The sequence below is a fragment of the Trichomycterus rosablanca genome, chromosome 1, assembly GCF_030014385.1.
Source record: "Trichomycterus rosablanca isolate fTriRos1 chromosome 1, fTriRos1.hap1, whole genome shotgun sequence".
Taxonomy (NCBI): domain Eukaryota; kingdom Metazoa; phylum Chordata; class Actinopteri; order Siluriformes; family Trichomycteridae; genus Trichomycterus; species Trichomycterus rosablanca.
The window spans coordinates 12,796,617-12,821,754 of NC_085988.1; the positions used below are offsets into that span (position 1 = coordinate 12,796,617).

At 40.5% G+C, this 25,138-nt stretch overlaps 1 protein-coding gene and 1 non-coding gene across 2 annotated transcripts in view; one reads left to right on the forward strand and one right to left on the reverse strand.

Annotated features, from left to right (window-relative positions):
- Positions 1-980: 980 nt before the first annotated feature.
- On the forward strand, positions 981-1,098 carry LOC134325830 (U6atac minor spliceosomal RNA). The gene has a single exon (XR_010014369.1). It is a non-coding gene; the product is annotated as a U6atac minor spliceosomal RNA (small nuclear RNA).
- Positions 1,099-10,909: 9,811 nt separating this feature from the next.
- Positions 10,910-25,138, reverse strand: part of trappc9 (trafficking protein particle complex subunit 9) — a 344,576-nt gene continuing 330,347 nt past the window's right edge. Inside the window, exons 22-23 of the mRNA XM_063018274.1 lie at positions 14,743-14,966; positions 10,910-12,108 (exon numbers count right to left, since the gene is read on the reverse strand). Coding sequence (XP_062874344.1) covers positions 11,932-12,108; positions 14,743-14,966 — 401 coding nt within the window. The 3' untranslated portion in view covers positions 10,910-11,931. The remainder of the gene's footprint in view (positions 12,109-14,742; positions 14,967-25,138) is intronic.

Genomic DNA, 25,138 nt, shown 5'->3' on the forward strand with positions numbered 1-25,138 from the left:
CTAGTACCAAAAACACTGATATAACCTACCCCACACTAGTGCAAAACAACACTAACCTAAGCTAAATTATGCTAGTACCAAGATACACTAATCTAAACTATACTAGTACCAAACTACATTAAACTACACTGGTACCAAACTACATTAAACTACACTGGTACCAAACTACCTAAATCTATCTTAAACTATACTAGTGCCAAACTACACTAACCAAAACTATACTAATACCAAACTACACTAAACTATATAAGTACCACAGTACACTAAACTAGTACCAAACATTACTGCTAAAACCTAAACTAAACTCATAGCAAACCTGTCTATCTGTCTGTCTGTCTGTCTGTCTGTCTGTCTGTCTGTCTGTCTGTCTGTCTGTCTGTCTGTCTGTCTATCTATCTATCTATCTATCTATCTATCTATCTATCTATCTACCTACCTACCTACCTACCTACTTACCTGTCTGTGTCTGTCTCTTTATCTATCACAGTAAGTCCTTTAAAAAAGTACAATAACATTGTAATGAGTCAGGTATTAAAAATTCTTGGAGAGAAACAGTCTTTATACGACTTTTACACGACTTTATAGAGGAAGACGACGTTTCATGTAACAGTCATTGCAAGCGGTGGAACACAAACACGAGCCTGTTGCTAAGTGTTGAATAAACACCAGGCCGTGTGATCTGAGTGAGTGAGACTAACGAGAATATCGCTTACCATTAGTGGAGAACGTCTAACCTTGAGGAGGAGATGAATGGAAAAATTGCACTGAGACCAGAAGCTAATGACACATCATTACGGGCTATAAAGCACGACGAGGACGTTAAAATAGCTGCTCGTTTTAGCTCCGCGGCCGGGGACACTAGCTGACTCAGGATGGCTAATCTAACTGACTGTAGTGCTTTATATACACAGTGATTTATATTAATATCTATAGTTCACTTACACTAATATTACTGTACTTAAACGCGGCTACACTATATTGTGATGAATGACCTGAGAGAAGGTCAGCACTCTCCTCGACAAGGACGGAAGAGGTTCTAGTACCTTACAAAACGGTTCTCATCCCCCCTAACCTTGACACGGGTTATAATATTATTCTTACGCTTTCAGCAAGGGTGACAAAAGGTTTTATCGATCTACATCAACAACTTAATCAGAATCATTTGTAGTCACCGTCTGTTGACCTTTGCACTTTTGTGGTGGGCAAATCCAATATGTGTCTATTCTCGAAGACCCAAGGTCAACCCCAAATCAGAAAAAGTTGGGACAGCATAGGAAATGCAAATAATAAAAAAACACAGTTTCACAGTGTGTCTGTGGGAACCTATGGCCAAGTCCCTAAAAGAAGGAAAAGAAGTGGCTTAGCAATTAAGGTACTCAGTAATGCTCACTGTCGGGCCCTTGAGCAAGGCCCCGACAGTGAGCATTACCGAGTACCTTAATTGCTATGCCACTTCTTTTCCTTCTTTTAGGGACTTGGCCATAGGTTCCCACAGACACACTCCAAAATATTTTGGATGGCCCTCACAGAATGGTGGAGGCTGTTATAGCTTAAAAGAAAGAACAAATGCTTTTTTTAACTAATTGGCCACAAATTCCCACAGTCCAGGATCTTACATTTACTTTGACTTTTATTTGATATCAGACAGGATGAACCTGAGATATTTCATGATTTATCTGCTCAACTTCATTTCTTATTAATAAACATCCATTCCTGCATTTCAGACCTGCAACACATTCCAAAAAAGTTGGGACAGTAAAGCATTTACCACTTTGTAATGTTGCCATTCCTTTTCACCACACTTAAAAGACATTTTGGCACCGAGGAGACCAAGTGATTTAATGTTTCAGCTTTTATTTTGTCTTGTTTTTCCTGCAAACACGTCTTAAGATGTACGACAGTACGAGGACGTCGTTGTCGCATTTTTCCTTTCAAAATTCTCCACACATTCTCTATTGGGGACAGGTCAGGACTGCAGGCAGGCCAGTCCAGTACTCGTACCCTCTTCTTCCACAGCCACGCCTTTGTAATGTGTGCAGCAGGTGGTTTTGCATCATCTTGTTGAAAAATGCTGGACGTCCCTGGAAAAGACGACGTCTTGAAGGCAGCACATGTTGCTCTAAGATCTCAATGTACTGACACGACCCATACCATGACAGACCCTGGCTTTTGGACTTGTTGCTGATAACAGTCTGGATGGTCCTTTTCATCTTTGGTCCGGAGCACACTGCGTAAATTTTTTTCAAAAAACACCTGGAATGCTGATTCATCTGACCACAATACACGTTTCCACTGCGTGATGGTCCATTAATGAATTTCTGTCCTATGTGTTCCCCACACTGGCCAAGGAGAGCTGTATACTAGTACCCATCCCCTTCAAAACCAGCTTCTTTACACCAACCAGCAGTGGATTCTCACCGAAAGCTGCCCCACATACATCATCACTCCATACCATATGTGTTCCCCCACACTGGCCAATGAGAGATGCCAACTAGCACCTTTCCACTTGTACACACACGGGCCGCTTCATTACACCGACCAGCGTTGGATTCTTACGGAGAGTCATACTAAGTAGGGAGAGTCTAGAGTCCGGCATCTCTACCAGACTGCAGGAGTCGTTCTTGCATTGGCTATGAGGAGAAACCCTGTCCGACCTTTCCTCCCTGACATGGCTAACTGTGTCTGTTCAGCAACAAGCTGAATTTTTAAAACTCAAAAACTTTGCAGCAGAGCACTAGCACATTAGTCTGCAGCCCTACTGGAGCACCCATCCCCAGCTTGCACCTGAAAACATGTGTAAAGATGTAGTATCTCTAAATCGCAGTCGCCCCAGCACACACACACACACACACACACTCAGTTTAATTCGGCTTTTAATAAATCTCCCCGTTAAGTGCGAACTCACTTAGTGATCTCAGAAATAGCACATCCACTCCACACTCACTATACATCTCCAGTATGTGAATGAAGTTTTATACCGCTGAGAGAATAAGCGAATGCAGGTCTGATAATCCATCACTGCATGATGAGAGTGTGTGCTGAGGTTATTTCATTTTCATTCTGTGCTGGCTACTGTTACTCAAACGTAAAATACACACAGTGGGTCAGATTGTCTACAATGAATACGGTGACTGTATGTCCTATTTTTCCCAGACATGTCCTCTTTTTTGGACCTAAAAATGTGGTTGGGATCCTTGGGAAGCAGAACGCACGACCTGCAAAGTAGTAGTAGTAGTAGTAGTAGTAGTAGTAGAACTTTATTGTCACTATAAATTGCAACAAGTACAATTACAGCGAAATTAGCCATCCACCCGTCCAAACATTCAATATGACAAGGGGGGGGGGGGGGGGGGGGGGGGACAGGCCGGGAAGACAGGATAAGAAACAAAAAATAATAAACACATTGGGAGGATAGGAGATAAAAAAAAAACAGCAACCAGATTGTGCTCCCTGAGGAGCCCACTATGGTAACATGAAAAAAAGCTCCTTACAGCACACAAGTAGTAGTTTGTAGTTATTTATTATAGGATTTTTTGTATTATTGTTGTATTTGCACTGTTTTTGTATTGTCTTGCACTTTTTGTACCGTGTTACACCGTGATCCTAGAGGAACGCTGTTTCGTTTCAATATGTACTTGTATGTAGCTGAAATGACAATAAAACCTCTCTGACTCTGACTCTGACTCTGACAAGCACATGTAAACAAAACATAACATAGTCAAACGACCAGCCACTAGTAGGGATGAGGGGATGAAGAGTAACCAACTGCGACAAGCAGCCATCTGGTGATTCGCAGCCAAACCAGCGCGCACTACAGACCTGTCCTGCCGTGTTGGTGGAATTAAGCTAAGAGTGGAAAACGTTGGGTTGGGGGTTGGGGAAAATAAAGTTCTGACAGTCATTTCGTGCAGCAAGAAAAAGTCTGTATAAAGTTCACGATGACATGGTTGTTGACAGCTCTCTTACTGCCCCGAATGAACCAGCCAGTGGAGGAGGGTAGGGTGCTTCGCAGCAGATCCTCTGGAGGAATTTTCTTATCACCAAGGTCGTTGATGATAACAGTGGGAGCCAAGTGCAGAAATGACATGTTGTTTTGTCTGAGCCCTGATACAAATTTAACAAGAACTCACAGAATTAATGCGTCTCTGATCCATCTCATTTCGCAAAGCCGTTAGTATCTCCAAAATGGAATCCATGTTGCGATTAATAACCACAGTCTGAGTTCCAACAGCTCTACCCACCATATCAATCAAATTGGGCAGTTCCTTGGGACCGTTGACAACTGACCCAACTTTTTTAATTTCCCGATACAGCAGGGCTAAGCCTAAACCAATCAGCAGAAACCCCACAATTAAAGTTCCGAATAGGTAAACATCCTCTATGCCCTCCAACGAAAGAGGTGCCAGGCACACGACCCTCCACTTTCCCCACGAGTCCGTCGCGTATCCTGCCATCTGCGTTCCATCGGGGCATGTGGGTTCCCCCGAACCCGAACTTCTCGATGAGAAGATGGTGTCAATAGCATTCAGAGACCATTTAACCAATTCCATAATTTGTTCTTTGAGGAGCTGTGCTGAGAAAATCTCTGTAGAGTAGAGTAGACGAGACAGTACGATACAGGAGAGGCCAAGCAGGACAGATAAGGGAGGAGGGAGAGTGCGACCGCCTTCCACGAGAGCAAGAGTAAGAGTGTCCAATAAAGGTGCCAGTTCAGCAAAACACAAAACTGTAGCTAAAGGAGAGAGTTCGTCAGGTAAAGAGCAGATAACACAGAAGATGTTGTTACTGCTGGGAGGGAGTTTTTGCATTTCACACCACAAAGCATCACAACAGCTACAGATCATGTGTGCCTGATTCTTTCCCTGATTCTGAAACAGTGTAAACATTTCCAAATGCTCATACTAAGATAAGATAGACATTATTGTCAACAATGTGATAGTGCCACATTCTGTCAAAATAGCTCCAAAGATTAACTTTTTAATTTGTTGTTTTTATTGTTTACGCCTAAACGCTGAATTGAAAGTAATAAGTAATAAGATTATCTGACCATAAATGCATTTGTTGGTTGTCTTATTAGAAAGCAGCTGGTAAAACACACGCTGAACACCAGAGCTGGGATCTCGAATACATCGTATCGAGTCTCAGCTCCGCCTGCGGGCTGGGCTGGGCAGCTACAAGAACAACGATTGGCCTGTTGTTCATATAGGGGGTGGAATATTAAAGCCAGATAGGGTCTCTCTCATAACTGATGCAATTACGACCTCTGCTGGCTGATCGATGGCGCCTGCACAGAGACGGGAAAAGAGTGTGCTGATCAGGGTGTGTCTCTCCGTACACAGTAGTGATCCGCACTGCACTCGTTAAAGTGTAGGTGACAAAATGCATATGGCTGCTGCCCACGTGTCGGAGGGGGCGTGGGTTAGCTTCGTTCTCCTCAATCAGAGCAGGGATCGGCATTGGTGGAGAGGAAACATGACGCAGTCGGGCAATTGGATGTGCTAAAAGGGAGAAAAAAATGCATAAAAACAGCAGCTGTTCATTTATTAAAGTTAAGTAACATAGTTGGATGGTTATTGGTGCATTTGTTAAATATTTAAACACTTACCCCATACACACTGCCATGGTGCCACCAATTACATTAAATTACTTTGTCAATCCAAACGATGGAGGTTCTGTTGTTTATGATGTACAATGAAACCTTGCCTTCTACATAAGCGTGTGATGTGTATATGGACAAGTAGTTAATGGTTACCCAGGATTCATTAGTATCATCAATAAACTACATGTCTTTGGACTGTAAAAGGAAACCGGAGCACCCGGAGGAAACCCACACAGACACGGGGAGAACATGCAAACTCCACACAGAAAGGACCCGGACTGTTCCACATAGGAATTGAACCCAGGACCTTCTTGCTGTGAGGCGACAGTGCTACCCACCGAGTAATATTGAATACAAAGTTTATTATGTATAGATCTAAAACTATCGTGATAAACTTTCTAATCACAGGATGCTGGCAGTTTGTATTTCTATTTGATTATAGATTATTAAAGAAGAATTAAGGTATTTTTATGTCTTTCTGTTGTTCTTGTATTTAGGGGACGCTGTAGTGCAGGGGTGCACAACTTCTTTTTACCAAGGGCCGATTTCACATAAACACCTAAACCAGAGGGCCACACATTTCATTTTTACAGATCTGTCCACATGAATTTGTAATACAGTTAGGGCTGGGTGATATTGATATTTTTTATAATTCAATTGAAAAATTTTAATTTAAAAGACTGCAGAAATGCAAAAATAGTAACAGCACCACCTAATTATCCTTTCAAGGGACTCAAACTTTATAACAATAACAATATAACAATAATTAACAATAATTTGAACAAAATAGACATCTTAATTAGCTATATCCTTTATATAAAAAACTCACAAACAACTCACTTTAAATAATGTGCAGCATAAGAAAAGTGCAAAACCACAAACAGTTCTTTACATGTTTTTTAAAAGGAACACGAGCCTGTTTACTGTTTCCACCATATAAGTGAGTCTGTATCAGTATCTACACTGGGGGGGGACATCGAATAATCACTCAGCTCAGCTTTGATTTTGTCCTCTTGTGACTGGGGGGTGGATGGAGGGGGCACATTGCATTGCACGTCTAACCATATGGACTACAATTCCCATGAGCCCCTGGACTGTCACGTGACTACCACATGTCCCCGGTCAGCCAATCCTGATCGCGCTCACTGTCTCCGGAGTTTTGATTCAGTTCAGTTGTGTTCGGTTCCATGAATCTTATTTAAACTCTTCTGTTTTAGTCTCGTTGTGAAGTTTTGCTGATAGTGTTTGTGTCTTTATTTCTAAATCTAACCATTACCGTGTATAATCCTTGCTGTCTTCCGTTTGCTGCCTGTCTGTTTATCCTCTGGTTTTGGACTCTGCAGGGTTTTGTACACTGTTTTTGCCCTTTTGATATTAAACTTTCCCTGATTTATATTCCGCGAGCGTCTGGTCAGTTTCTGCCTCGTGACATGTTGGTATTTTAATTAAAATATAAAGTATGTAAACAATCGCGATTGTCACATCTCTAACATCGGGTGAAAACGTTCATTCTAACTAACAGAATTAATCGTGAAAATCGCCCAGCACTAAATACAGTTACATAACATCAGGTACTTACAAGAAATGTGTTGGTCTGACACCAACTGATTAATGTGGTCGCAAGCACACCAGACAAGAAAATACCTGTATGTCCATTCAGGGTTAAATTTTATATGCTCGAGATCCACTTTTCTTTGTTTACTCGTACTTGGTTTGGACAAACACATGGTACCGCTGAAGTAACTTGTATTTACATCATTTACTTTTCAGTCGCAATTTCATGGAATTACCCGGTGAATTTAAAGTGACAGAATCATTTATTTAAAAATGCATCAGCACTTCATTTGGTGGGCCGGATCGAGAGTTTTGCCGGGCCGGATCTTGTGCACCCCTGCTGTAGTGGATCTGGTCCACATACCAGACTTGGCACAGTTTTTACACCCGATGCCCTTCCTGTTGCAACCATTTACATTGTAGCCGGGCTTGGGACCTGCACTAGGAGCACACTGACAATGACGAGTGCACCTCCATAAGTCTAGGCTGTTTGGGCCACTCCATCCCCCGGACATTAGCCAATCATGTCCATGTAGACCAACCGGCCGACAGCACCACTCAGATTTACATTTACATTTTCAGGACATGGCAGACGCCGTTATCCAGAGCGACTTACAAAAGTGCTTTCATAGTAAACATTTCATTACTCTAGTTAAAAAGACAACAGTCCAAGAATACAGATCTGCTAAAACCTGTTAGAACCAGAAGGTGTGTTTTTTGTTTTTGTTTTTTTTTAACCCTGGATCCCTGGATCTCAGCAGTAGTGTGCTAGAGTGCACTCTAATGGAAAAAAAATAAAATAAAAAAAAATAATAGTATAATAAAAAAAGAAATTAAAAAAGAAGTAAAAAATGAGGTGAAAGTAAAAAAAAAACAGAACGAAAGAAAAATGAAAGAAATGTGTGAAAAGTAAGAAAAACATTTATAGAATTTAGCAGATGCTGATCTAAAAGTGACTTATCATTGTGTATACCCTTAATAAAATACACTGTAATATACCACCCCAAATCAGAAAAAGTTGGGACAGAATGGAAAATGGAAATAATAAAAACACAGAGTTTCTTACATTTACTTTGACTTTTATTTGATGTCAGACAGGATAAACCTGAGATATTTCATGTTTTATCTGCTGAACTTCATTTCATTTATTAATAAACATCCATTCCTGCATTTCAGACATGCAACACATTCCAAAAAAAGTTGGGACAGTAAAGCATTTACCACTTTGTAATGTTGCCGTTCCTTTTCACCACACCAAAGAGGTTTTGGCACCGAGGAGACCAAGAGATTTAGTGTTTCAGCTTTTATTTTGTCCCATTCTTCCTGCAAACACGTCTTAAGATGTGCAACAGTACGGGGGGTCGTCGTTGTTTCAAAATTATCCACACATTCTCTATTGGGGACAGATCAGGACTGCAGGCAGGCCAGTCCAGTCCAGTACCCGTACCCTCTTCGTCCACAGCCATGCCTTTGCAATGTGTGCAGCATGTAGTTTTTCATTGTCTTGTGGAAAAATGCTGGACGTCCCTGGAAAAGACGACGTCTTGAAGGCAGCACATGTTGCTCTAAGATCTCGATGTACTTTTCTGCATTAATGCTGCATCACAGTTTGCCAAGGACACTGACACGCCCCATACCATGACAGACCCTGGCTTTTGGACTGGATGGTCCTTTTCGTCTTTGGTCCAGAGCACACTGTGTCAATTTTTTTTCAAAAAAAGACCTGGAATGCTGACTCATCTGACCACAATACACGTTTCCACTGTGTGATGGTCCATCCTAGATGCCTCTGAGCCCAGAGAAGTCAACGCTGCTTCTGGTCATGGTTAACATAAGGTTTCTTTTTTGCACAGTAAAGTTTTAAGTATCATTTGTACAGTAACTCTGTATTGTAGTGCTTGACAAAGGTTTGCCAAAGTAATCCATTTGTTGACAAACTGGAGATCCTCTGATCATCTTTGCTAATTAAAGATTTAGCCTTTCCGGGCTGGTACTGCTGCTCGCTGTTTTTTGTGTGTTGAACATGATGGCAAACAGGTTGAGACTGTCCTGTAAATCATCTTAGACATATGAAGTATGTTTTGTGAATAAATGGTTTCCCCCATTTAAGTGTTAAAATAATTTTGACTCACCCGGTATATTATAATGTAGTTTATATAACTGCGGGTTAAGGGCCTTGCTTAAGGGCCCTACAGTGGCAAATTAGTGGTTCCAGAGATTTTCCAGTTAACCACTGAAAAAAAAAGAGTATAAAAAATAAAAAAGAAGAAATAAGAAAGATGTGGTCCTGCGTCTTCACACCTTCATCTGTCCAACATCAAAGAAAGAGGAAAAGAAGAAGAAAGACGGTCAGTCTGCAGGATGGGATAAGATTATGATATCACAAAGAGCACTGATGCCACTCTTTGATGTCTTACACTGAACAGTGTGTGTGAGTGTGTGTGTGTGTGTGTGTGTGTGTGGATGAGAATGGTAGGAATAATAGCTGATCTGCTCTTCATCTTCAGTGCTTTATGCAATAATAGGAAAAAGACTGGAAGTACACGGTGTGTGTGCGTGTGTCTCATTAAGGTCGTACCTCTGGTCCAGACGTTATACATCAAAGCTAACAGAAGGATGCTAAAACAGGACAAATCTTATTTCAGCTTTAATCAAGAACACGTTGTTGTGTTAAAATAGAAAGATAATGTGTGTGTGTGTGCGCAGCGCTGACGATGAGCTGAAACGACCAGGCAACAAGTCCACAGTCTTAATGAATATTAACAGAGCAGCTACGAGAACTTAAAACTCATTAGCTCAGAATAAACCTGATTAATTATAAAGTGTAATTAACAATGAATCACTGCTGATCATCTGTAAACCTAGTGAGCTGCCTCAGTAGAGCGGGTTTAGCTTACTAAGCTAACACAGTTAGCCTCAGGCCATTCAAACCGATGAGAAGATGAGAAGATACGGGGTGAGTGGAAATGCAGAGGACTCACTACAGAACAATCCCTGCTGGTCTCCTTGATTTTACGCTGCACATCAGCGCACAAACTTTGATCGCTCGCTACTTGTTGACGTGCATTTTTGGACGTGGTATCATCAAACCCCTCGTCACTTCTCACGTTTGTTTTTGTGACAGAACGTAGTTTGGGAGAGCAGAGAAGCTCGCCTGTGATTCCAGTTGGTGATAGATGGTGTAGTGTGTGAAACCCTGTATCATCGATCAGTCGTGTAGTGTGAAATATACACCGACCTGAAAGACTCCCGATTACCAGAGATCCAGTCGTGTAGTGTGAACTGTACAGCCACCTGACCACTTGGAAAGTCGTGTAGTGTGAACTTGGCATAAAGAGGCACTGATCAGGAAGCAAGGCATCCCAGTAGGTTTTGAGACAGACCCAAAGGTCTTTCATAAACATGACCAAGCATGCTGGGTCAAAAATATACATACAGCAACGTAATATTTAGTTTTATGTGAAATGTCCTTCAGATTTTCACCTCGATTGGTAGATTTTGAAAGTCATCGCCAAACTCTGTCTGCCTAAAGTCTTCAGCACTGAGCTGCTGATTCAGTACTGTCCACTTCCTCTCACTAAGGTCAGGGTCAAGATTTGCCTCATGGATCATTTTCTGCTGGAGTACCTGATAGCATCTGAGATGTTGGAATTTGAACGTAGTCTGATTTATGGGCCGCAGCCCTCACATTTTTTCCTCTAAACAAACGTCTGGTCATTGTGTTCAAATAAAGATTTGATCCTTCTGACCACAAAACACTTTTACATGTTTTATTCATCAATCAGCAACAAACTTATTTTGGCACAGAGAAGCAAGTATACATAAATATTGGTGCGCGCTGTATTCTGGACAAAGAACTGAAACAGAACAAGCAACAGTCCAAGCAACTGAAGGTTAAGAACCTCGCTCAAGGGTCAGACGGGGCAGCGTAGTGGTGGTGAGACCTGACCCCTGAACCTTAGAATCACAAGTCCAGTTTCAGAGCTAGAGATGAACAACCTGCTATTATTTTATTTCATATATTGTAACATTCTGTGTTTTAATTAAATTAGTAACATATTATTTTAATCCTGATGATACACTTCATGGCCAAAAGTATTCGGACACCTGAGCATGAGCTTGTTGGACGTCCTATTCAAAAAACACACATGGTATTAAAACGGAGTGACCTCTGTTGTAAAGTGATCTTTATAGCTAGAACAACAGCCGCTCCTCTGAGAAGGCTTCTCACAAGACTTTGAAGTATGTCTATGGGAATTTGTGCCCATTCAGGAAAAAAATGACAGCATTTTTATGACTGGGCACTGATGTTGATGTTCTAGTTCATCCCAGAGCTGTTGAGTGGAGCTGAGCTCAGGGCTCAGGAGCTTCTCTTCAAGTCTTTATAGAAATGTAACAGGAAAGGGCATTCCCTAAACTGTTGCTGCAAAATTGGAAGCATAGAGATTCCTTTTTATAACTGATTTATTACAGCTGTTACTGGGGCGTCGCAATACTTTTGTCCATATAGTGTATTTTGAATGCTAAAAAAAAAACAAAAAAACATCAGCCTACCTTATTATGGTTCCTGCCAAATAATAAACAAAAATATGTGGACAGGGCTAAGATGACATGCCTTCATGAAGCATGCAGTCAAATCCCTAGCTACTATACCCAACTAAAATAAGTGGAGTGGTTTATAGAGGACACCGATGTATTTTACAGTAAATCGTAAAGAAAAACCCACAGTTCCATTAAACATCTTCCCCCTCAGAGTCCCACACTCGACTCTGCCGGGCTCAGGCTGCGGCCTCGATGGGCTCCTGAGCTCGGATGTGAACGCTGGGCAGGCAGAACCAGGCGGGAGGAAGGTCTCGACCCACGCTGTCATCCTGAAACTTGATGTTCAGGTAGAAATCTCCGGTGTACAGGAAGAGCAAAGCTCCAGCACAGGTGGAGTTCTCTGAGGGCCTCACCTGGGGAAGAGAACACACAGTACTCATAAAATAGGACTAATTATGTTTACACACTTACAATCCAAATCTGTTCGTCCTAATAGCTAAAAAGTAATTGCCTTTGGGATAAATAAAGTATCTATCTGTCTGTCTGTCTGTCTGTCTGTCTGTCTGTCTGTATAAAAAAAAATATCATTTCCTTCGGGATAAATACATAAATAAATAGAGTGAGTGAGTGCGTGAGTGAGTCTATCTGTCTGTCTGTCTATCTGTCTGTCTATCTATCTGTCTGTCTGTCTTTCTGTCTGTCTGTCTATATAAAAAACAATTTCCTTTGGGATAAATACATAAATACATAAAGTGAGTGAGTGAGTGAGTCTATCTATCTATCTGCCTGTCTGTCTGTCTATTTAAAAAAAATAATTTCCTTCTGGATAAATACATAAATAAAGTGCATGAGTGATTGAGTCTGTCTGTCTGTCTACCTATCTGTCTGTCTCTGTCTGTCTGTCTATCTATCTATCTATCTATCTATCTATCTATCTATCTATCTATCTATCTATCTATCTATCTATCTATCTATCAAGGGTCTGTTATTAATACCTGTCAGTAAGAATAAAAAATAAAAAAAAAGGCATGGCCTGTCTGTCTCAGTTTAAGGTATTGGCTCGTCCAATGCTGGAGGAAACACCTCAATTTAAAAAACTGGTCCATGACGAGGCTTCATCCTGCAAAGCTGATTTGCCAACCACTATTCGAGAAAGTTTGAACCAGCTTGATGTAAAGTGCTGTTTCTCAATAGTCAAGTCCACGACTCAAAGAATTAATAAAAGCTTTATAAAAGCCATTGAAGGAACAACAAACCTTTGACTGTGGGTCCACAATTTGTTCCTCAACAGTGGTTTCGTATTATTTTTTTTTTGCCAGGGGTTTTATTATTTGTAATTAATTAATGGCAGCTCTTATCACCCCAATTCCTTATCAGCTACAGTGGCAACCCGTCCTCCGCTGATGTACAAATTTCTACAATATCTGGCTCCAGTCTATTTATCTGAACTTCTACACCCTTACTGTCCTGCACCATCACTTAGGTCTCTGATGATGCTCTTTTATCACCCTAAATTCAGATTAGTCACTGATGGTGGCAGATCATTTAACGTTATGGCACACAAACTTTGGAATTCATTACAATAAAGTCTATGCCTTTGTTCTTTATTTATTCTTTTAAAATTCAGCTAAAACAAACTTCCTTCCTCCTCCTCTGTCCTAAGCAGCTTTGGGTATTAGAAAAGCACTATATAAATGCAACTTATTATTATTATTATTATGTTAGCCTTTTATTTATTTATTTATTTATTATTGCAGTATTACCATTATTACTGTCATTATTATTAATAATATTGTTGTTGTTATTACCAGTATTATTATTATTATTATTATTATTATGTTAGCCTTTTATTTATTTATTTATTATTATAGTATTACTATTATTACTGTCATTATTATTAATAATATTATTGTTGTTATTACCATTATTATTATTATTATTATTATTATTATTATTATTATTATTATTATTATTATGTTAGCCTTTTATTTATTTATTTATTATTATAGTATTACTATTATTACTGTCATTATTATTAATAATATTGTTGTTGTTATTACCAGTATTATTATTATTATTATTTTAGCCTTTTATTTATTTATTTATTATTATAATATTACTATTATTACTGTCATTATTATTAATAATAAAATTGTTGTTATTACCATTATTATTATTATTATTATTATTATTATTATTATTATGTTAGCCTTTAATTTATTTACTTATTTATTATTAAAGTATTACTATTATTAGTCATTATTATTAATACTATTATTGTTGTTGTTATTACCATTATTATTATTATTATTATTTTTATGTTAGCCTTTTATTTATTTATTTATTTATTTATTATTACAGTATTACTATTATTAGTCATTATTATTAATAATATTAAAGTTGTTGTTATTACCATTATTATTATTATTATTATTATTGTTATTATTGTGAGTATTTTATTTAATTAATAATTAATAATAATAATATTACTGTTATTATTATTATTACTACTATAATTATTGTTGTAGTTATTACAGTTATTATTACTATCATTGTTATTATTATTAATATGTTAGTATGTTTATTATTATAATAATAATAATTATTATTGTTGTTTTATTATTATTATTATTGTAATTATTATTATTGTTTTGTTGTTGCTGTTATCATTACTATTACTATTATTATTGTTAATATTATTATTAATATTATTGTTAATATTATAATTATATTAATATTATTATTATACTATTATTGTTGTAATTATTATTATTAGTAGTAGTAATATTAGTATTAGTAGTAGTATTATTAATCATTGCTGAAGATCTTAAATCATTCAGTGTAATAAACATGTATTCAGAGGAAGCACGTGCTAAGCCCAAACCCTCCTGATTTCATGTCGTGTGGCAGAGAGAAAACCAGCTAGCCGGTTGAAATTTGGCGAGCTTGGGTTCGAGATAAGAGGACACGTAACCAGAAAGTAAAATCTAACGTTTCTATAAACAATAAGAACACGGGGCATGTCTGGTCAGGATTTTGTATCTTACCGAGTCTATGTAGAAGGAGTTGGAGCCGATGAAAGTCACAGTCTCCTGCTGCTCATAGTTCTGAACGCCGTTCTGATAGTCCTGGAACGGGACCACGGTCAGAGAGAACGGTCCCACCGCACTCTTACTGCGATTGGTCAGCTTCACCTCCAGCGGCACGGCGTCGCCCACTTTACACTCGGCCACCACGTCACAGTCGCACGCTCTCCCGTTCACCGCTACATCTGCACACAGAGACACAGAGAGAGGAAGTTAAAGACCTGGTGATTACGAGTGGTTTGGTACGGAGGATGGAAAACAAAGAAGGAAAAGTGCTTTGATTTATCAGCTGCAGAAAACTATATGGCCAAAAGTATTTGGACACCTGACATGAGCTCGTTGGACATTCCATTACTAAAACAAATGCTATATAAACAGAGTGACCTCTGTGTGACCTTTTAAAGACTTTTGAAGTATGTCTGTGGGAATTTGTGGCGGTTCAGTCAAAAGAAAGCTTCAGCTGTTTTTCCGGTTCATTACGGCTCTGTGCAGGTCACTGGAGTTTCTGGAGATTGCTCAAGCTGGAACAGGACAGGACCTTCCCTAAACTGTTTTTATGACTTGGCTGGCTGCACCAAACCTTTGGGATAAAATACATTGCAGATTTTGGACCAGGCTTTATTAGCTCACGTCTGAGCGTGATTTTACCAATGCGGTAAATGAAAACGACTCCCTGCAGTTGTGTTCCATAATCTAGTGGAAGGTTTCCACAAACATATGATCATACAGTGTATGTGGAGTAAGGCGAGCGTTTTTGAGAATAAGGAGACTGAAACACACATTAGTCTGTATTCGTGATGAGCTCGTAGCGTGTGTTGATCATATCCTGCAGGCTAATGTGTCACTTCAACCCTGCTTACAGAGAACGGCATGCTGGGATACGGAACAGCAATGACACAAATGACAGCCGCCCCGGAGAACTTCATCCTAACTGCCAAAATAATGGAGAAATATGCAGATGAGCCAAAACATTCGGACCAGCAGTCTATTATTCTGTCAAAACAGCTCCGACCCGCTGAGACCTGGATCGACAAGACGTCTGAAGGGCTCCTGAGGTATCTGGAACCAGGATGTTACCAACAGCGCCTTCAACTGCTGTATATTAGGAGGTGGATCATCTACAGCTCATCCTGGTGCATCTCAGCCAAATGGGTTTGTCAGATCAGTCGACCTTCTTTTATTGCGCCAATGAACAGTTCATGTCAACTGTAGGTTCTTTTGACAGTGGACAGGAGTTAACATGGGCACTTTGACTGGCCCCATACACAAAAGGATTCAATTCACTGTGTTGTGACACGTTCACCTCATCACCAGGATTAAAATGATCTGCAGTTTGATCCACAGTAGCCTTTCTGATGGTCCAAACCAGACATTGTAGCCTTCATGTCATCTGGTATCAATGAGTCTTGGTCGCCCAACAACCTGTCGCTGGGTAGTAGCCTGTTTCTTTTTGGATCAGTCCGTGGGCTGCGGGTTTCTGAGATCATCATCAAGTCATCTGGCCATAATGATCTGGTCTTTATCAAAATCATTGATCAAATCTGCTGCATTCAACATGTGACCTATGAAAAACCACAATCTCCTTAACGTTTAATAGTAGCCTAGTGGGTAGAGCTTTGGGCTTTCAATCGAAAGGTTGAGAGTTCGAAACCCAGCTCTGCAGCCACTGTTGGGCCCTTGAGCAAGGCCCTTAACCCTCTCGGCTCCAGGGGCGCCGTACAATGGCTGACCCTGCGCTCTGACCCCGTACATGTATATATGACAAATAAAGGCGTTTCATTTTTGGGGGTGGTGCTAATGTTTTGGTAAAGATGCTTTATTAGTATTTATGTTTTATAATAGCCAGGGTCTGGGGAAAGGGTGGATGACTCCAAAATAATGCTTATGGCTTCGGAATTGGACGTCCAACAGGCTCATGGTCAGTAGTTATATTTATTTTAGTCCATCGAAAACATTTGACAACTCTGGGCGCCAACACGACCAACGATTGGCTGTTGTTCAAGGGGGGTGCCGGAGGGAGATTCCTAATAACTGATGCAATTACGACCTCTGCTGGCTGATTGACTCGAGGGGTAGTGAGGATCAGGGTGTGTCTCTCCATACACGAAGCTGATCCACATATGAACCCATCCAGTGCAGGTGAAAAGATGCAGTCGGCTACTGCACATGTCCACAAGAGTGGAGGTCAACATCAGTAAAGAGGAAGCGCAATGCAATAGGGTAATTGGATATGACTAGATTGGGAGGGAAATTACCTTTAGTCTATTTTTGCACTAGGGCTGCTGTAACACTGCAGTTTTCCTTTGGGGATCAATAAAGTAATCAATGAATACATCAATCAATCAACGTGATATACGAGTGTGACCACAGGCAATCCAAGCAATTGAGGGTTAAGGTTCTTGCTCAGCAGGGGCATAAACTAGCAAACGTCTAATTACTAGACCGGTACTTTAACCGCTGAGCTACCTCCACCCTATTAAACCTCATGTATGGAAATCAGGTGCACATTTAGGTATAAATACTTACTGTAGCATTAATTACAACACTTCTCTAATTATTCCCGTTCTATAAATATCAGCTACTTCTGCATACATGTTAATAGTTCTACATATAGACCACACACACACACACACACACACTTCTGCATGGTTTAGTACACGACTGGTGCAGCTCGCTCACCGTGCTAGGTGGTTATATTTAGTTTTACTGTTGCTAAGAGATAAGTGAAAAGAAGACGTTCACTCAGTTAAATGAGACTGTAAATGATCTAATTCTACTCACAATGGTGAACAGGTTTAAAACATAAAAGTTTTTTTTTTACTTAATTACTGAATTTGTTCATGAATCCTAAAAAAAAAAAAGGAGTTAAGATAAAACAATAAGTAAGTCCGACAACATCTACCTGATCTATAGTGACGTGTAGCTATTAGTTAGTTATGAAATAGGTACACTGATCAGCCATAACATTAAAACCACCTCCTTGTTTCTACACTCACTGTCCATTTTATCTGCTGCACTTACCATATAGGAGCACTTTGTAGTTCTACAATTACTGACTGTAGTCAATCTGTTTCTCTACATGCTTTGTTGGCCCTCTTTCATGCTGTTCTTCAATGGTCAGGACCCCCACAGGACCACCACAGAGCAGGTATTATTTAGGTGGTTGATCATTCCCAGCACCAACTCAAACAGCAGCAATAGATGAGCGATCGTCTCTGACTTTACATCTACAAGGTGAACCAACTAGGTAGAAGTGTCTAATAGAGTGGACAGTGAGTGGACACGGTATTTAAAATCTCCAGCAGCACTGCTGTGTCTGATCCACTCATACCAGCACAACACACACTAACACACCACCCACCATGTCAGTGTCACTGCAGTGCTGAGAATGATCCACCACCTAAATAATACCTGCTCTGTGGTGGTCCTGTGGGGGTCCTGACCATTGAAGAACAGCATGAAAGGGGGCTAACAAAGCATGCAGAGAAACAGATGGACTACAGTCAGTAATTGTAGAACTACAAAGTGCTTCTATATGGTAAGTGGAGCTGATAAAATGGACAGTGAGTGTAGAAACAAGGAGGTGGTTTTAATGTTATGGCTGATCAATGTATTGTCATGCTGAATTTTTGGCTTCTGCTCCTCATGTGGACACTGATGTGCAAAGATCAGTAACTGTATATGTATAGAAGTTCAACATTATTATTTAAATACTTTTCCCTGCATGATACATGAAAGCACACCCTTTGCGCCTTGGGAATAAACCTCAAACACAACAAAGGTACGGCTGTTTTAAAACAGAAAAACGATTGGCCGTCACTGGCTACATAAATAATGAATCTATGAATAAAACAAAATTGATTTGAGGAAAAAATATTCACACACCACAAATTCCCAACACATAGTCGCAAAGCTGTTGTTGACAATAACAGCTTTATGAAGTCCTTTGTAGGAAACAAATGCTTTTCACAGCATTGTGGCTCAAGTTTGGTCCATACTTTTGGCAAACTGACTTCAATTTTCCACTAGCTGCAACTCACAATTTTAAAAACCTCTATAAATATTCAACAAAATCCAAGTGAGATCATGCAAGCACCTTCACCTTCCTCATGGCTTTACGTTTGGGGTAATTGTAATACCAAAACGTTAAGATTCTGGGATGGAGGTGGGAGCATCATGATATGGAGCTGCCTCAGACTAGAGGTGGGAGCATCATGATATGGAGCTGTCTCAGATTGGATGTGGGAGCATCATGATATGGAGCTGACTCAGACTAGAGGTGGGAGCATCATGATATGGAGCTGTCTCAGATTGGATGTGGGAGCATCATGATATGGAGATGTCTCAGACTGAAGGTGGAAGCATCATGATATGGAGCAGTCTCAGACCTGCAGGTTGATTTAAAGAACACCATATCCAAGGTGAAGTATCAAGGTGGAAGCCTCATTATATGGAGCTGTCTCAGACTTGATGTGGGAGCATCATGATATGGAGCTGGGGGCATCATGATATGGAGCTGTCTCAAACTGGAGGTGGGAGCATCATGATATGGAGCAGTCTCAGACCTGCAGGTTGATTTCGAGAACGCCATATCCAAGGTGAAGTATGGAGCAGGAAGCATCATGATATGGGGCTGCCTCAGACTGGATGTGAGAGCATCAAGATATGGAGCTGTCTCAAACTGGATGTGAGAGCATCATGATATGAAGCTGTCTCAAACTGGATGTGAGAACATCATGATATGGAGCTGCCTCAGACTGGATGTGAGAGCATCATGATATGAAGTTGTCTCAAACTGGATGTGGGGGCATCAAGATATGGAGCTGTCTCAGACTGAAGGTGAGAGCATCATGATATGGTGCTGTCTCAGACTGGAGGTGGGAGCATCATGATATGGTGCTGTCTCAGACTGAAGGTGGGAGCATCAAGATATGGAGCTGTCTCAGACTGAAGGTGAGAGCATCATGATATGGTGCTGTCTCAGACTGAAGGTGGGAGCATCATGATATGGTGCTGTCTCAGACTGAAGGTGGGAGCATCATGATATGGAGTTGTCTCAGACCTGCAGGTTTATTTAAAGAACACCATATCCAAGGTGAAGTATCAAGGTGGAAGCATCATGATATGAAGCTGTGTAAGACTGGAGGTGGGAGCATCATGATATGGTGCTGTCTCAGACTGAAGGTGGGAGCATCATGATATGAAGCTGTCTCAGACTGAACGTGGGAGCATCATGATATGGTGCTGTCTCAGACTGAAGGTGGGAGCATCATGATATGGAGTTGTCTCAGACCTGCAGGTTTATTTAAAGAACACCATATCCAAGGTGAAGTATCAAGGTGGAAGCATCATGATATGAAGCTGTGTAAGACTGGAGGTGGGAGCATCATGATATGAAGCTGTCTCAGACTGAACGTGGGAGCATCATGATATGAAGCTGTGTAAGACTGGAGGTGGGAGCATCATGATATGGAGCTGTCTCAGACCTGCAGGTTTATTTAAAGAACACCATATCCAAGGTGAAGTATCAAGGTGGAAGCATCATGATATGAAGCTGTCTAAGACTGGAGGTGGGAGCATTATGATATGGAGCTGGGGGCATCATGATATGGAGCTGTCTCAGACTGAAGGTTGTTTTCAAGAACGCCATATCCAATGTGAAGTATCAAGGTGGAAGCATCATGATATGAAGCTGTCTAAGACTGAAGGTGGGAGCATCATGATATGGAGCTGTCTCAGACCTGCAGGTTTATTTAAAGAACACCATATCCAAGGTGAAGTATCAAGGTGGAAGCATCATGATATGGAGCTGTCTCAGACTGAAGGTGGGAGCATCATGATATGGAGCAGTCTCAGACCTGCAGGTTTATTTCAAGAACATCATATCCAAGGTGAAGTATCAAGGTGGAAGCATCATGATATGGAGCTGGGAGCCTCATGATATGGAGCTGTATCAGACTGGATGTGAGAGCATCATGATATGGAGCTGTATCAGACTGGATGTGAGAGCATCATGATATGGAGCTGTATCAGACTGAAGGTTGATTTCAAGAACGCTATATCCAAGGTGAAGTATGGAGCTGGGGGCATCATGATATGGAGCTGTCTCAGACTGGATGTGAGAGCATCATTTTATGGAGCTGTTTTACACTGGAGGTGAGAGCATCATGATATGGGGATGGGAGCATAATGATATGGAGCTGTTTCTACAGTGACCTGCACAGACCCTGACCCCAACCCCTTATTAAACACCTTTGGGATGAATGTCAATGACTAACAGTAATGTAATTTGGTTTTTTGACCTTCAGAGGTTCTGCTGCTTTTCATGCTATACAGATTTTTTAATTCTGCTCAGTAGCTGATCATTTTAAACACCCTCTATTGGTGGGAGGATTATATAACAGCATTAAAGGTTGACTGAACATGGACAACACTAAGTCCACATCCTGTTGGGTTTATGTGATACTGTTTACATGCTATATATGGTTTTACAGCCGTTATATCTCTGTTTGTCCTGAATATCTGCACACTTTGATTCCGGCATTTATTTTGCGTAGTGGAATTAGAATTCTCCTTGTGTACGTTTAATAACGCACCAATATGTTTTGCATCTTATTGCACACACCTGGTGATCACACACTCATCTGTCTGTGCAGCTACACCCGCCGCCTGTTCCTCATATCAATAATGAGGAGGTATTAGACAAAAGCAGATTAGGAGCGAGGCTGCCTGTAGCAATCGAGATGAAAAGTAATAGAACAGGCGTGAGAGCCGAGCACAGAGCGCTTAACAGCCTGCTGGATGAGGAAAGTGTGCGTTACCCTTTTTAGAAAGCATTAGCCTTGCCTTAGGGAGGCTATCCTGGCTACTGCGCTCAAACTGTGTGTGTGTGTGTGTGTGTTAATAGAACTATTCACGATGATATACGCTCAGAGAGCTTTACCCGGAGGAAAGAAGGGAGGCCGATACTACCACGTCTAAATCACAGCGCTGCACATTACAAAGAAAGAAGAAAAGAGGCAGGAGGAGATCAGCGTGAGGTCAGCTATACCCCTGCAGCAGGTGTGTGTGTGTGTGTGTGTGTGTGTGTGTAGAACAGGTAGACGGGTCGGAGAGTATTATCCTCAGGCACAGAGTAAACACAATCGTCTCACTCTCTCGTATGAAAGCTCGGTTGTCAGAAATGACCACGGCGTTAAGCTGCAAACACACCGTATTAAGTATGAGTCTGTGGCGTCCATACACACTAACAATTACGTCACACCTACACCTAAATACCCACCCATCCAATTATTTAGTGCCACTTGTACCAGACAGTTCACGGTCAAAAATCTGCTACGTCCAATTTCCAACCAAGGGCTGAATGTCTGTATTCATCAGTTTAAGTTTTAATATCAAACACAGTCATGGACAATTTTGTATCTCCAATTCACCCACACAGACACGGGGAGAACATGCAAACTCCACACAGAAAGGACCCGGACCACCCCACCTACGCATCGAACGCAGGACCTTCTTGCCGTAGAGCGACAGTGCTACCCACCAGACCACCATGCCTCCACGTTATCAAAGTGTACAATAACAACCAGACCCTGTTACCAACGACCATTTACCAGACTATATACTGTACTCTTCATAACAGCTTTTTGTTTTCCATCACCTTCCACCAATATAAGTGCTGTAACCTGTGTGTATGAAGAATATGTAATACAGTACATTACACATATTATACATGTAAACACCGATCAGCCATAACATTATAACCACCTCCTTGTTTCTACACTCACTGTCCATTTTATCAGCTCCACTTACCATATAGAAGCACTTTGTAGCTCTACAATTACTGACTATAGTCCACCTGTTTCTCTACATACTTTTTTAACCTGCTTTCACTCTGTTCTTCAATAGTCAGGACCCCCACAGGACCACCACAGAGCAGGTATTATTTAGGTGGTGGATCATTCTCAGCACTGCAGTGACACTGACATGGTGGTGGTGTGCTAGTGTGTGTTGTGCTGGTATGAGTGGATCAGACACAGCAGCGCTGCTGGAGTTTTTAAATACCGTGTCCACTCACTGTCCACCCTATTAGACGCTCCTACCTAGTCGGTCCACCTTGTAAATGTAAAGTCAGAGACGATCGCTCATCTATTGCTGCTCTTTGAGTTGGTCATCTTCTAGACCTTCATCAGTGGTCACAGGACGCTGCCCACGGGGCGCTGTTGGCTGGATATTTTTGGTTGGTGGACTGTTGCTAATGTGTCTGATCCACTCATACCAGCACAACACACACTAACACACCACCACCATGTCAGTGTCACTGCAGTGCTGAGAATGATCCACCACCCAAATAATATTTACTCTGTGGTGGTCCTGTGGGGGTCCTGACCATTAAAGAACATGGTGAAAGCAGGTTAAAATAGTATGTAGAGAAACAGATGGACTACAGTCAGTAACTGTAGAACTACAAAGTGGAGCTGATAAAATGGACAGTGAGTGTAGAAACAAGGAGGTGGTTTTATTGTTATGGCTGATCAGCGTATATTATAATTACATATTATGTATATATTATTAGTTACATACAGTATTATGATATATAACAAAATACATGTTCTTGTGGTTGTGTTAACCTTCAGTGTAAATACGTATTTATCTGGCAGCTCTTTCTTTTCTGTTCTTTACCATCCATCTCTTGTACTGCTGTAACAATTTAATTTACCTAAGTCAGGGGTGCCCAAATAATTCCTTATAAGGGGCCAAAATTTAATCTTAGTGAAGGGCCACGGGCCAAAACTAAAAGGTTATGTTATTTTAATTGCAAAAAAAAAAATTCTGATTGTATAATGCAATTGAAAAAAATACTTTTTTTTTTGCATTTTTATTTAAAAGACTACAGAAGTGTAAAATAGTAATAGCACCACCTATAATTATATTTTCAAGGGACTCAAACTTTATAACAACAACAATATAACAACAATTAACAATAATTAAAACAAAATAGAAATCTTAATTAGCTATATCCTTTTTAGGAACAGCTCACAAACAACTCACTTTAAATAATGTGCAGCAGAACCTCCTTACATTAAGAAAAGTGCAAAACCACAAAAAGTTTTTTACAAGTTTCTTAAAAGACACGCGCGCCTGTTTACTGTTTCCAACAATGAAGTGAGTCTGTATCAGTATCTACACTGGGGGGACATCAAGTAAGCACTCAGCTCAGCTTTCATTTAGTAGTCTTGCGACTGGGGTGGACGGAGGGGGCAAATTCTGCTTCTAACAATATGGACTACAATTCCCATGCTCCCACAGACTGTCACGTGATTACCACAAGTCCCCGGTCAGCCAATCCTGATCGGTCCTCACGCTTTGGAGTTTTGATTCAGTTCAGCTGTGTTCGATTCCATGAATCTTAATTAAACTCTTCTGTTTGTGAGTCTCGTTGTGAAGTTTTGCTGATCGTGTTTACGGTACTTATTTCTGAATCTAACCATTACCGTGTACGGCACTTGTTGTCTTCCATTTACTGTTTTGGTTTTCGCTGCCGGTTTGTTTATCCTCTGGTTTTGGACTCTGCAGGGTTTTGTACACTGTTTTTGCCCTTTTGATATTAAACTTTCCCTGATTTATATTCCGCGAGCGTCTGGCCAGTTTCTGCCTCGTGACATGTTGGTATTTTAATTAAAATATAAAGTATGTAAACAATCGCGATTGTCACATCTCTAACATCGGGTGAAAACGTTCATTCGAATTAACCTAATTAATTGTGAAAATCGCCCAGCCCTAATTTTAATATTGCATTAAATTAGAATATATCACGCTTTTTATTGTTAAATAAAACACTACTGTCTATTCTAATTAACAGTGATTTTATCCTAATTAACAGTGCATTTATTGATTTCAACGGATGATAGAGAATGTTTCTTTTTAGGAGCTAAAACATTTGAACAAATGTAAATTTGTAAAGAAAAACATGCAAAGCAAAATATTATTATTCACCTGTCTCTGCTCGCCACTGTACTTTGAGAACAGGTGTGCATGTTTTGTTTCGTAATGCTGACGGTTGTTATACTCCTTTAGTGCAGCCACTCTCCAAACTGCGATTTAATCTATTTCGGTAAAAAAATATTCATGCTGCCAACTGTTTTTAAATGTTCGTTTATCTGTATGCCACTGCCTCATACGCTCCATGATTAACAGCCTCACTCGTGTCATCACAGATTACTTGATGTCTGCTGACAGGAGCTCCACAGCGCCCCCCTCTTCTATCCACTTTCTCATGTAAAATTGTGGTCAGCTAATGAATTGCAGCTAGCGTTATCAGCAGTTCAACACCTGTTGAAAGAAATTCCCAGCTACT